This window comes from Chlorocebus sabaeus, chromosome 10 (assembly GCF_047675955.1).
Source record: "Chlorocebus sabaeus isolate Y175 chromosome 10, mChlSab1.0.hap1, whole genome shotgun sequence".
Lineage (NCBI taxonomy): Eukaryota > Metazoa > Chordata > Mammalia > Primates > Cercopithecidae > Chlorocebus > Chlorocebus sabaeus.
In genome coordinates, this window is record NC_132913.1 from 64491286 (window position 1) to 64505566 (window position 14281).

Consider the following 14281-nt stretch of genomic DNA (forward strand, 5'->3'; position numbering starts at 1 on the left):
TCTAATATCAAAATATATTCACAGGAGTTGATCACTAAAAAACATGGGAAATTTTAATTTGAAAGTTTTATGCAAATTTAATATTTAATATCATTCCTAATACTTTGTATTTTATCAAAATTAGATACTTAAAAGAAAATATTACCACCATTTAAATGCCTCCAAATATCTTCTATTTTACCCTAGTACGCTGCACAAAAATGATCATTTTCTGTATGTCATGATATAAAGGAGAGGGTCTGATACAGATTATAAAGTTTGTCTGCCACCCATCTAACCCTAGGACCCTCACTCCCTCCTCCCATCCTATACACTCCCTTTCTCATTTCAAAGAGTCAGGGCTGCAAGTGTAGACCATAGCCAAGGTTCAAGTCTGTGCCCTACAGGGTCAAGGACTTTCGGAAAAGTGGTTTTTGTACCTGAGACACAACTGGACCTTAAGTTTATTTATTTATTTTTTGAGATGGAGTCTTGCACCCAGGCAGGAGTGCAATGGTGTGATCTCAGCTCACTGCAACCTCTGCTTCCCGGGTTCAAGCAATTCTCCAGCCTCCACCTCCAGAGTAGCTGGGACTACAGGCACCCACCACCACATCCGACCAATTCTGTATTTTGAGAAGGGGTTTCACCACGTTGGCCAGGCTGGTCTCGAACTCCTAACCTCAGATGATCCGCCCGCCTTGGCCTCCCAAAGTACTGGGATTACAGGCTTGAACCACTGCACCCGACCTTTTTTTTTTTGGTGAGGGAGAGGGGCGGAGTCTCGCTCTGTCACCCAGGCTGGAGTGCACTGGGGCAATTTCCGCTCACTGCAACCTCCGCCTCCTGAGTTCAAGTGATTCTCGTGCCACAGCCTCCCAAGCAGCTGGGATTACAGACGTGTGCCTCCATGCCCGGCTAACTTTTGTATTTTTTAAAAGTAGAGATGGTGTTTTACCATGTTGGCAAAGCTGATCTCAAACTCTCCACCTCAGGTGACCCGCCTGCCTCGGTCTACCAAAATCCTGGGATTATAGGTGTGAGCCATGGCGCCCGGCCAGAGCTTAAGTTTAGACAAAAGCATAAAAAATAACGTCTAAAAACAGCAAACAGTCAGGATGAACAACAAATCTGGACCAATACAATGGGGAGGACAAAAAGATGTGAATAAATGGACTGACATTTCATGTTCCTGGAGAGAACTTAGTATCCCATCCCACATTGTTTCGCGATTTAACATTAACATTTATACAAAAGTTATTAATTAGAACAAAAGTTATTGATTAGAACTTGATTAGAAAAACCTGGAAAAACATACCCTAAAGTGCAGCCAGGTGATCACTCTTCTTGATCACCTATGTAGTGTTTCATAGGGTACTCTGGTGTGAATACCACTTTCCAAAGGTCTTTCACTTTGCATTTTTCTTTGTATCCATAATTGATAAAATTAACAGGACTATTTCACAGTAATCACACTTAGAAAATCTTTAACTAGACGCTAAGGCTATACATTCTTAACAATGTCTCAAGTCTATTGCTGGCCATCAGGAGCACCTGGATACGCAGAATACATGAAAGTTTGCGAAAAAGGTATCAAAGCAACAGGAGTCGTCTGGTTTGAACGGTTACTTCATCCAAATTACATTAAGGACTGCTAACTGGTTTCTGCCCCACAAAACTACCCTTTGTGCATGTTTCCAAACTATAACGCAGGTCCTCCTGGGGCAATGGTTAGATAAATTAACAAATTCTTAGACTTTGCGCTCCCCTTTTCCAAACTCCAAGTCGACCACTCCCCATTTGTTAACAGAAACTTTTAATGTAACTGATTAGATTTCTAACCTTTCCTAGGGAGAACCAGTTCAATTCTAAAAGAGTTGGTCACATGGGTTGCTAAATTAAAATATAAAGCATTTCCTAACAGGGAAGGGAGGCTCGTCAATTGTGGTTATTTTTATCAGTAACTTTAAATATGGATTCATAGATTATCAATTTATGGCTGGCCTGGGTGTTAAAAGATGATCTAATCCCATCCCCATTTTCATGTAAAAAACTGAAACTAAAGCTCTGTAAAGTCAAATGATTTAAAATCATCTGACTAGGCCGAGAAAGGATTAGATCTCTAGAGCATTACGGTAACAATCTTTCGCAAACTGGTAGCATTATCTGGCGACCCTGCTTTTCTGAAAATCTTGTCAATTATTCAGTTCCTTAAATTCCGTCAGCTACAACAGATGCATCAGCTCTTTCCACACTAACTTGAAAGAAGCACATTAGAAAATACCCTGACTTGTTTCTTGAGATCAGTAACTAATGAACTGACCTCCACCAGTCCTGCCTCAGGTCGTTAATGGTAAAAATTCTGTATGTCAGCCGCGTTTTGAGGCCTGTCCAGGGTGCCTGTGATTCCTACACGTCGGAGCCGCAGGGATTTTCAGTACAGGCCCTCAGGTGGGCGCCGCAGTCACAGACACTGGTCCCTGGCATTTGGAAAGGAGAGGTGGTCCGAAGGGCTAAGGGGTTTTTCCTGCAACCTTTAAATTACAAGCAAGAAAAACGTGGGTTTTATTTCGGGCACAGGAATGGAATGAATTCGGAAATGGAAAACCAGAGGACTGCGGGGGAAGGAGGCACAAGCGCGAGAAGAAAGGGAAAGGCCTTTCTCTCTGGTGACGCGCGATCACGAGGCGTTTTCTCTACGTGGACGCTCACCATTGGCGGAGACCGAACTGACGTGCCGGAACTCGTCCGGACGCGAACGGCGGCAAAGGCGGTCCTGCCCTGAAAGTCGGCGAGGCGCGCGCGCTCCCGCGGCACGCCGCGCCTCCGCCCTCCGCCCGCCAACCCGCTGGTCCAGTCGTTCTTCGCGCCCGCTTGGCTCCGCCCCCTCCCCAGCTCGCTCCTCCCCCACCAGACTGGCGGCGCGCGGAAAACGCGTCACGTGACGACTGGCCCCGCCTCTTCCTCTCGGTCCCATATTGAACTCGAGTTGGAAGAGGCGAGTCCGGTCTCAAAATGGAGGTAAAACCGCCGCCCGGTCGCCCCCAGCCCGACTCCGGCCGTCGCCGTCGCCGCCGGGGGGAGGAGGTATTAGGGGGAGAGCGGGGGGTTGGTGGGGAATGGCCGGCGTGGGGGGCCTGGTTTGGTGGGAGCGGGGAGGCCGTCCCGCGCTCTTGCGTTGAGACGGGCGGTGGGAGGGGGAGGGGAGCGGGCCTTGGAGACCTTCTCGGGGCCCCTCACCCGCCTCGCCTTCACCTTCGGCTGCACAGGCGGCCCCTTGGAGGCGCGGCGTGGTCGGGGAGGTCCCGGGAGGGAAGCCGGCCTGCCGGTTGCGCGGCCTCCGAAGCGAGGCCGAGGGCGGCATGGCGGGCCCCGGCGGGAGCGGTTGGGAAGAGGCTGTGGGGGAGGGGAAGGGACGAGCAGGCACATCCGGGCGAGCGAGCAAGCGGGCGGCGGCCACATTGACATTGATCCGCCGCCGCGTTACGAAATGGCGCATTGGCCCGCAATGGCCGCCGCCTCGCTCTGCCGCCGGGAAAGAGAGCCTGGGATTGGAGGGAAGAGGGCGGAGGCGGCCCGGCAGAAAATGCCGCAAATGGCCTCGAAGTACGAGAAGGTAGTGCTTTCGCTGAAGTTCGGCGGACGCTTTTCTGGGCATTTTACCGGTTCTCTCCGCGAGGAGAAGTCGATAATTGGCCTGTTCTTTTCTTCGCAGCATCCTGTTGGAAATACGAGATTGTTAAAAACTTTGCTGCTTTAGAATACTTCCTGTTTTTGCTGAAGTAGTTACATTACACTTCTCAAACCGCCATGTGGGCGAAGAACTTAGTATTTGAGAACTTGAGTGCAGATGTGAAAAATAACCCAGCCAGCTTTTTACCGACCCCGGCCGTTGGGGAGGGTGGGTGGAGAAGGATTTGAGTGTAGATGTTAAGGAAGAATTTTAAAATGTTTTTTATCTTCGTGTTTTCCCATTCTTTGAGTCGGCTCTGCTTGTAGTTTCCTGGAATTTTATTTAGAGGACTGCAACCAAAGTTGAAATTTTCACTTGTTTGCAGTACATTTAATGTGGATCCTAAATATTTTTGTCGATTTCGTTATTGTCAATCGAATACATTTATCCAAGACTTGAAAAGATGAAACTACATAAATTAATGCTTTAGGCTCTTAACATTTTTTTCTAGCATGTGACAATCTCTTCACATTAAATGCCTTAACATCTCTACCTCTAGAAGACACTTGAAGACATGAGAATGTAAATGTGAGCTCCCTTATTTAAGGACTTCGGGTGAAGGAAACCTTAATGCATGCATTAAATGACAGTTCATGCAATGTGTTAAGAAGTCTGACTGAAGTATAAAACAATATCAAGACATCCTAATTCTTAAAAATCTCAATTTTTGTTTTGCTGTGCTCCGTTCTTATAGTCAGACAATATATACCATTCCTAATGTAAGTTCAACTTGGCAGTTTGTTGTGACTCTTAAAATTGAGTCATAAAATGAAGATTTTTGCAGCATATAACAAACATGGGTTATAGAAAGCTATTTGGTCGGCTTTTTTTTTTTCCTCTTAGTTTTTTTGGGAGATGCTGGTTTGGCTTAGGAATGCCTATTTTAAATTAATTTGCTTGAAAGCAGTGAGTTTCTGTAAGTTTGACATTTAGAACTTTTAGATTGTTCATCACAGTTTGGAGTTTAAAATTAAAAGCATGTTGGGATGTAGACTGAGAAGAGTTGAAGTGGGATAGATGCAACACTGCTTCTCCAACAGTTTAGTGCCTTAGAAAATGACTTCTCATTAGCAACTTCTAAAGTAAAGGTTCTCAGACAATTGCAGCTTTTAAAAAATGAAGGGTTTTTAGATTCTGGATTTGTCTTGGATTTCAATTTAGTTGAAGTGATGTTGGCATTTGAAAGGCTGGTTATAGGTTTCCTTGACATGAATTAGCCCTTTTAACAGTTGAAGTCTGTATTTCTGGTCAAAGTTTTTGTTGTTTATTTTTTTGTTGTTGTTTTGTTTTTTTTGAGACGGAGTATCGCTTCTATCGCCCAGGCTGGAGTGTAATGACACGATCTTGGCTCACTGCATCCTCCGCGTCCTGGCTTCAAGCGATTCTCCTGCCTCAGCTTCCCGAGTAGCTGGGATTACTGACGCCTGCCACCGCACCCAGCTAGTTTTTGTGTTTTTAGTAGAGATGAGGTTTCGCCGTGTTGGCCAGGCTGGTCTTGAACTCCTGATCTCAGGTGATCCACCTGCCTCGGCCTCCCAGCGTGTTGGGATTACAGGCATGAGCCACCGCGCCCAGTGTCTGGTCAAAGTTTTAACTGGACAAAGTGTTAATTGTCACAGGAATTTGATGTTGATTTTATTATTTACAGTACATTAAAGGCTCTTCGTGCATCTTAATCTATCTACTGTAAGATAATTTAAGAGTATTGGTTCTTTCTCTCAGGGCCATGATCCAAAGGAACCAGAGCAGTTGAGAAAACTGTTTATTGGTGGTCTGAGCTTTGAAACTACAGATGATAGTTTAAGAGAACATTTTGAGAAATGGGGCACACTCACAGATTGTGTGGTAAGTTACACTAAGGGAATAGAAGGGTTCTAAGTGTTGAAGAGAATCCGTGGAGATGTTTTCAACGTTGTAAAACTTTTATTTTGTAGGTAATGAGAGACCCCCAAACAAAACGTTCCAGGGGCTTTGGTTTTGTGACTTATTCTTGTGTTGAAGAGGTGGATGCAGCAATGTGTGCTCGACCACACAAGGTTGATGGGCGTGTAGTGGAACCAAAGAGAGCTGTTTCTAGAGAGGTATTTTAATAATATATTGTGTAATATATGAAATTGTTGTGAAAGTTTGTTTCTTGACTTAATATATTACTTTATTTATAGGATTCTGTAAAGCCTGGTGCCCATCTAACAGTGAAGAAAATTTTTGTTGGTGGTATTAAAGAAGATACAGAAGAATATAATTTGAGAGACTACTTTGAAAAGTATGGCAAAATTGAAACCATAGAAGTTATGGAAGACAGGCAGAGTGGAAAAAAGAGAGGATTTGCTTTTGTAACTTTTGATGATCATGATACAGTTGATAAAATTGTTGGTAAGTAACAATTTATGGTAACTTGAATGAGAAAGTAGACGTGGGTTTTCTGTCTTGGACTAAATTTGCTAAATTGCTTGTAATTTTCTGTTGCGTGTAATGGCATTTATAGTGTATAGTCAGTTTTTATAGTGTCTATACCTGTGTAATCAGTATCCAGATCAAGAAATAAACATTAACATCTCAGAATGCTCCTTCATTCCCAGAGTAACTACCTGATTATGTCTCAATGGGTTACATAATGACAGAGGGTATCTCGTATATGTGCTTTTCCAAACATAAAATAACTTTCTGTTTTGTTTGATTAAAAAAAAATTTAGTTCAGAAATACCACACTATTAATGGGCATAATTGTGAAGTGAAAAAGGCCCTTTCTAAACAAGAGATGCAGTCTGCTGGATCACAGAGAGGTGAGTAGGACCATACACATGTACACAGTGGACGTGAGTCATGTTTGTAAGGTTCTTAAAAATCTCCCTTGCCTGTGTTAAAGGTCGTGGAGGTGGATCTGGCAATTTTATGGGTCGTGGAGGAAACTTTGGAGGTGGTGGAGGTAATTTTGGCCGTGGTGGAAACTTTGGTGGAAGAGGTAGGCTGTTTATCTTCTGAGTACATGCACACCTAACATTTCAGTAAGTTGAATATATGATTTTAATTCATTTCTTGTTTTTCCTCAGGAGGCTATGGTGGTGGAGGTGGTGGTAGCAGAGGTAGTTATGGAGGAGGTGATGGTGGATATAATGGATTTGGAGGTGATGGTACGTGGCTTATTTTCGATTGATATTTTAACTTCCTGAAAATTATTTATTACACTTTTCTAATTTTAGTCAAAGCTTGAATGGCTTAATGGTTAAGGTGTATTTCCAAACTAACGCCATAGAAGAGCAGGAACCCTTTTTCACCTAAAGATACATCAGCTGCTCTTTTTCAGCAAGTAGTAGGGGTTGAGCCAGATTGTTTTATTAAGTCTGAGACTGTATTTTTCTTAGTGAAATTTTATAAAAGGAAAACTGATTTTTTTTTTTTTAACTATCACAAGATGGTTAAACACTTACTTTCGTTCTTACTAGCGCAGATACTTGATATTCTGTTATTATTAGCTATCACCAGGCTTCAGAGTGTTAAATCAACTCACTGGCTTATTTGCCAGTGGCTTAAATGTAATATAAAACCATAGTTGAGTAATCCTAGCTGTTCAGGAGGCTGAGGCAGAGGGGTTGCTTAAGGTGAGGCTTTTGAGACCAGTCTGAGCAACATAAGGAGAGACCGTGTCTCTAGAAAAATAAAATAGGGGAACGTGGTGGCACATGCCCATAGTCTAGCTACTCAGGATGCTGAGGTGGGAGAATGACTTGAGCCCAGGAGTTCAAGGCTGCATTGCTGTGGTTGCACAACTGTACTTGAGCCCGGGCAACAGAGCAAGACTCAGTCTCTTACACCAGAATTGAATAACTCGACTATACACTTGAAACGTTTTTGTGTGGTCTTGTTTTTTGTTGTTTTTTTTTAGGTGGCAACTATGGCGGTGGTCCTGGTTATAGTAGTAGAGGGGGCTATGGTGGTGGTGGACCAGGATATGGAAACCAAGGTGGTGGATATGGTGGCGGTGGTGGAGGATATGATGGTTACAATGAAGGAGGAAATTTTGGCGGTAAGCATTCACTTGTTTTATTTAAATGTTAAATATTCAGTGTTGCTAATAGTTGGCATGACACATATTTGAAAAGTGTTAAAAGTTAGCGTTTTATCAAATTTTATGTTCTGTAATATTAAAAAATACTAAAATGGTGGATAGTTCAAACCAAATTTTCTTGACTTTGCTGGTTATTTAGTAAAATGTATTCAACTCCTTTTTTTTTTGTTTTTTTTGTTTGTTTGTTTGTTTGTTTTTTTGTTTTTTGAGATGGAGTCTCGCTCTGTTGCCCAGGCTGGAGTGCAGTGGCGTGATCTCAGCTCATTGCAGTTTCTGCCTCCCGGGTTCAAGCGATTCTCCTGCCTCGGCCCCCCAAGTAGCTGGGAGTACAGGTGCATGCCAGTACGCCCGGTTATTTTTTTGTGTTTTTAGTAGAGACAGCGTTTCACCATGTTAGCCAGGATGGTCTCGATCTACTGACCTTGTGATCTGCCCGCCTCTGTCTCCCATAGTGCTGGGATTACAGGCGTGAGCCACCACGCTCAGTCAGATGTACTCAATTCTTAATTGAGTAGTTAAAAATGAACATTTACCAGTATTTAATACATGTTTTACATGTAAAAGATTGGGAGTTTATTTATTGCCAAAATGTTACTTAACTCTTAGGTACATTTAAACTGGACAATTGGGAATAAAATGTTTGAATACTCCAGACATGTTGAAGTGTGCAGATTGCCATCTAGGGCTTAGGTTAACAAAGTACTTTGGGTCTTAATATGTCACAGGTAGTTGCAGAGTTTAAGCAAGCAAGTATAGGTCATTAATCCAGAGTACTGTTAAAAGCTTTCTTAGGAATGGACTGTTTTGTTGGACATAATTAACATGTCAGTGACAGATGAGTGAAGTTTTAACAAGTTAAAATGCCTCAGAATCATAGTGAATGGAACACTGACAATTTTAATGGTGTTAATGGTAGAGAGAACATGGGCCTAGAGGATAGCATCTAATATAGACAAAATGTTGATTGTGTTTTAATACCCTGACATCAATTATCCCAAGTGGTGCTACCAAAGTGATGTGTATAATCATGCTACCATAATTCTTAAAAGATAATCATTACATTAAAAGGGGAAAATGATTATTGTGTAGGTAAACCACACATAAAACCTTTCTGATTTCAGGTAACTATGGTGGTGGTGGGAACTATAATGATTTTGGAAATTATAGTGGACAACAGCAGTCAAATTATGGACCCATGAAAGGGGGCAGTTTTGGTGGAAGAAGCTCGGGCAGTCCCTATGGTGGTACGTACTTTCTTACATCAATTCTTTAGAGCCTTTTTAATTAAAGAAATGTATATACTTCTTTTAAAATACTATGTCTATTTTTAGGTGGTTATGGATCTGGTGGTGGAAGTGGTGGATATGGTAGCAGAAGGTTCTAAAAACAGCAGAAAAGGGTAGGTATCTTTAAATTTTTATTATGATGATAAAAGAATATGTGGAACTGTTCACTGAGTGTAATAATTTTTTTATCCTGTATTATTCAACAGGCTACAGTTCTTAGCAGGAGAGAGAGCGAGGAGTTGTCAGGAAAGCTGCAGGTTACTTTGAGACAGTCGTCCCAAATGCATTAGAGGAACTGTAAAAATCTGCCACAGAAGGAACGATGATCCATAGTCAGAAAAGTTACTGCAGCTTAAACAGGAAACCCTTCTTGTTCAGGACTGTCATAGCCACAGTTTGCAAAAAGTGCAGCTATTGATTAATGCAATGTAGTGTCAATTAGATGTACATTCCTGAGGTCTTTTATCTGTTGTAGCTTTGTCTTTTTCTTTTTCTTTTCATTACATCAGGTATATTGCCCTGTAAATTGTGGTAGTGGTACCAGGAATAAAAAATTAAGGAATTTTTAACTTTTCAATATTTGTGTAGTTCAGTTTTTCTACATTTTAGTACAGAAACTTTAACAAAATGCAGTTTTGAAGGTGTTTCCTTGTGAGTTAACAAGTAAAGAAGATCATTGTTAATTACTATTTTGTATGAATTTTGCTAAAGTTAACTGTAAAGAAACACCTGCTGACTTGCAGTTTAAGGGGAATCTAGTCTCCCCATTTCCAAACCATGATATGAATGGGCGCTGACATGTGGAGAGAATAGATAATTTGTGTGTTTGCAATGTGTGTTTTAGATAAATAGGATTGGGTATTTAAATTAGCATTTGTGAATTTAATAGCATTAAGATTACCTTCAAATGAAAAAAATCTCAAAATTTCTATTTGGTTTTTGTGCATTTTCTTTTAAAATGTAATCATATGATTTTAGTGTGTTAGACTTGCTGAGTCCTAGCTGTGTTTAGAACATCTCCATACATTTACATCTTGGTCAAATTTGAACTGCTGCCATAGGTTTTGGGTGTAAAGAATGTTTACTGCCCTCCATTTAAATTCTGAAAAGGGATAGTGGATGTTTTCCCTCTCCTATGTTAGAAACTATTGTTAAAAACTTTTCAAAATATAGAACCATTAAGCCTGCTATATCTGAGCAAATTAGTGGGTACCTTTTATTTTTCTTTTTTTAAAGCACAAGAGGCCCATAAATCTTGAGTTATTTTCCTTAGTTTAATTTTTTTTGATACAAGTTTTCAGAGCAAGAGAATAAAAATGATGCGTTATTAAACCCCTAACTGGCTGGCATGCTTTCCTGTTTGTATTCTATACATTTTGCTGGATGAAACCAAGGATAGTTTAGGTATAATTGTCCAAAATAACCTAACTGCAGCAGAAATGTAGCACAGTTGCTTAGTACAGGCTTCTCACTTCCTACAGACCTGAATTCAAATTTGAATAGTCTTGAGTTCTTAAATGCCCAAAGAACACACTGTTATTTCTTGTGTATATTTCAACATAAATCATGTTACCAATTGGTTTGGAAGGCCCTGGTTGAGAAGACTTATAGATAATAAGGTCATATATATATAGTAATATAAACCAATGTCTACTGTTTTGCGCCAGCTAGTGCTTACAATTTCATTTGAGCCCGGAGTATGTGCCCTGCTGTTACTCTTTCTTTGGTAGTTGAACGTTGAATTCAAGTCTTTCTTTTTGTTTTAAGAAGTACTAAGCAAACAAGCAATAAAAAGGGGAATGGGGTGTGCTAGTGTTTGAATATGCTCTCTTGTTGCTCTAATTCTGTGCCTCTGTGCATTAATATTTGGATGCATGCAATGCCAGCATGGAAATTGGTCTTCACACATACTGCAGTTTTCCAGAAACATTCACAAAACAGTAAATGTAACAGACATTCCATTTGTTAATGGGCATATATGTGAAAAGCAGTGTAGAAAATAGGCTAATATTAGAAAATGGTTAAGTCCTTAATAACTTCAAGTGTGGTTATATAATGGACACTGTCAATGTTCATAACTTAAACCTGGGTACCTGGTCAAAATAATGCTTGGGAAACATTAAAATTGAGCTAAATTGTCTCAAGTTCTTTTATTCATATAAATAAAGTTTAAAGGAATGGGGGAGATTAACATTTCCTGTTTTATGTTTGTGAAATTGTTTGACACAACCTTGACAGTATCCTTTAATGGCATGAGGTTAATTGTACTGTTAACCAACTTTCTATGTTCTGGAACTAGTATTATAGTGAAAACATTTGCAGTAAGTTGATGTTTACAACCTATAAGCAGGTGAAATCTGTGTATGTGACCTGTTTATAAGTTGTATTAGCTTAGATCTTGTGAACAGTGTGGAAAAGTAAGCCATGAGGAGAGCGATTTAACCAGCTTTAAAGGACCTAAGATGTGCTTTTTAAGCACAGTGTGGATCAAAGGAAACTCACTAAGACAGGACTTCAGCAGCCTTTTGTGTTTGGACAAGTCAGCATAAATAAAGAATGACAAGGCAGCAGCAAGAGCTTCAACTACAGAGAAGTGAAGGCATAAGATACTATGATGATAGTGAGCAACTTTCCAAAAGCTAGTTAAATCTGCTTATTACAACTGAAATATCGAAGAAAGTCTAGCAGGAAGGAGCTCTTCGCCTTTTGGAACATCAATGAGAGATAGTTGCCACAGTCACTAGGTCTAGCATTTAGACCTGCAAGGAAGGGCAATAAGCATTAGGTAAGGCTTGAATTTGAATTTTTTCACTAATTAAAGAGTAATTTTTTGTAAAGCAAGGTAAGAGTAATCTTTTTGATTTGCAGGTTGAATGAGAACCCTACTTGCCTAAATGAGGAATGTCTTTCCTACCATCTAAAATACGAAGGTTTCTGGCTGGGTAAGGTTTGTAGTTGACAGTAAAACCTGATGACACCATTTGTTTCCCTGCAAGTCTACATTACATATTTCACAACTTTGTCCCTCTCTAGTAGGCACATTGATACAATTCTTCGACTGAAAACTACCTGGGTACCATGTCCAACACATTTTAAACCTTAGTTTTAAAAATTCTACTGCCAAATAGCCATAAGTATTAATATCAAGTCAGTTGTGACCCCTCGTGTATGCAGTTCATTATTAGTGTCTTCAGGGTAAACTCAAATTTTGGTAAGAGAAAGTAGCTTCAGCTTTTGTGAAAACCATTTTTGTAATAAGCATGACACACAACACATTAAGCTGCCAATCCTCATACTAGGAAAACACCTTCAGAGGAACATTAAAAGTTACCAGGGCCAGGCACAATGGCTCACGCCTGTAATCCCAGCACTTTGGGAGGCTGAGGCAGATGGATCCCGAGTCCAGGAGTTTGATACTAGCCTGGGCAACATAGCGAGACCCTGTCAACAAAAAATACAAAAATTAGCTGGGCCTGGTGGTGCACATCTGTAGTCCCAGCTACTTGGGAGGCTGAGGTGGGAGGATGCCTTGATCCCAGGTGGTTAAGGCTGCTGTGAGCTGACTGCCCCACTGTATTCCAGCCTGGGTGACAGACCCCATCTCAAGAAAAGTTACCAGATGTCATGGATAAAGGTTGGTTTTCAAGTGGCCTCATACGTTCTCTTGCATATAAATTCAGGGAATTCACTGGACCAATAGGTTACATTTTGCTTTTTTGTTTTGGTTCATCTGTTAGGCAGTGGGGGCCTAATTAGTTCTCCTTTGTAAAAAGACGTTTTCCTGAAGAATACTGAATTACTGTTCAGACTGGTTGTTGTTGGGTAATAAGGGCTGGTTTTGCTGCCCCAAAAGGGCTTAACCATTTAGGTGGTTAGTTTACTTTAAAAAACAAAAATCCTTTGGAGACAGATAGTGAAAATGCAAACTAGTTTCTAAATTACCAGTTCCCTACATGAAGACGCAGTTTGCCAGTGTTTAGTCTCAGAAAATGACTGGTTGGCTCTGTATCTAAATCAGAACCCAATTTCTACACGTGTTGAATAAGGTAACAGCCTTTGATGAATTTCCCTCACAACATGGTTTTAGTGAAGCAAACAATTTTATTTTCTGAAGGGCATTGTTCTTTCTAGTTCATTTCTTTTTATGAAATAAAATTATTTTGTTTAAACATAATTCCATTGTCGTTTCTGAAAAATACAGTATTCTCATAAGTTGTAGCAGCAGCAAAAAAAAAAAAAAAATTGTTATATAAGTGGTTGGGGCAGATTTAACTGATTTTGTTAAACCAATTTGTAGGTTACTGCTTCTAATATTACACTTCTAAAAAGCTGAATTTATACTCATGTCCTAAAGGAGAATATATGATAATGAAGTACATTTGTTAAGTAACTAATTGAAGTAGGCTTGGTTTTAAGAGTTCCGGTATATAATAGTCAAAAGTTGAAACCTAATTGACAGTATCTCTTGGAGTTCCAGTAATGTCACAAATTAGTGAATAAGCATGCCAGTGTGCAAGGGTAATGTAAGGATTGTTAGCCTATCTAAATATTCAAAATTACTTTAAAACTTCAGTATGTTTTCTGATTTTTAAGAATTCAGAAGTGTTCTGTAATGGATTCAGATGTTTCATTTGTAGTATAATGAAATGTTTACAGAAAGATAACTTTTTCATTAAAATATTTTTAGAAATGTGTGTGTTGTTTTGTCACTTCACAATGTTCATGTGACTTAAACACTACAGGTGAATATTTTACCAGTTATTTTACCAGTAAGTAATAAAACAACAGGAAACTTGGAGTGAGCCTTTATCAGTTATTTTAAAAGATGTGAATTCTATTATATGGGAAATAGGCATGGAAGAAAAAATATTTTTTAAAGTTATCAGCACTTGTTGCCTAAAATAGTTTAGGTCTTGACAATATATTAGGTATTTGGGTGATACATGTGAGGCATCTGAACCTTTGAGGGGAAAAAGGATAAACGAGTGAGTGAATAGAAACAAACTAGGAGAAAAAGGTGGTTGCTAGGAGGGAACGGGCATTTCGGATATTGGAATTCCCTAGTTTCTTGAGAGAGGCAGTGGAGTGGTTCAGTACTATATGGTGAAAGTAAGTTGGGGAAAACCTTTTAGGAAATTTCGTAGTCTTAAACTACACTGATGTTTAACCGAAGAGGAAAAGGGTAAGGATGATGAGGATAATGATCTGTTTTGCTGG

The 14281-nt window shown here is 40.2% G+C and overlaps 1 protein-coding gene across 4 annotated transcripts; it reads left to right on the forward strand.

Annotated features, from left to right (window-relative positions):
• Positions 1-2905: 2905 nt before the first annotated feature.
• HNRNPA3 (heterogeneous nuclear ribonucleoprotein A3) lies at positions 2906-13758 on the forward strand. Of its 4 annotated transcripts, none has more exons than XM_038000644.2 (11): positions 2906-3000; positions 5435-5557; positions 5647-5793; positions 5875-6085; positions 6406-6495; positions 6579-6674; positions 6763-6843; positions 7596-7736; positions 8900-9022; positions 9110-9177; positions 9271-11255. In XM_038000644.2, the coding sequence occupies exons 1-10, from the start codon at positions 2995-2997 to the stop codon at positions 9160-9162; spliced, it is 1071 nt and encodes a 356-aa protein (XP_037856572.1). In that variant the 5' UTR covers positions 2906-2994; the 3' UTR covers positions 9163-9177; positions 9271-11255. The 4 variants fall into 4 exon arrangements, with proteins under 4 accessions (XP_037856572.1, XP_007963631.1, XP_037856570.1 ...); XM_007965440.3 differs by having other exon boundaries at positions 2926-3066; XM_038000642.2 differs by lacking the exons at positions 2906-3000; positions 9271-11255 and adding exons at positions 3088-3595; positions 11933-13758.
• Positions 13759-14281: the final 523 nt, after the last annotated feature.

Coding starts and splice junctions, on each gene's coding strand:
- HNRNPA3 (XM_038000642.2), top strand. CDS start 3,470: ATGGCGCATTGGCCCGCAATGGCCGCCGCCTCGCTCTGCCGCCGGGAA. Junction 6,675..6,762: donor TGGAAACTTTGGTGGAAGAG/GTAGGCTGTTTA, acceptor GTTTTTCCTCAG/GAGGCTATGGTGGTGGAGGT. Junction 7,737..8,899: donor TGAAGGAGGAAATTTTGGCG/GTAAGCATTCAC, acceptor TTCTGATTTCAG/GTAACTATGGTGGTGGTGGG.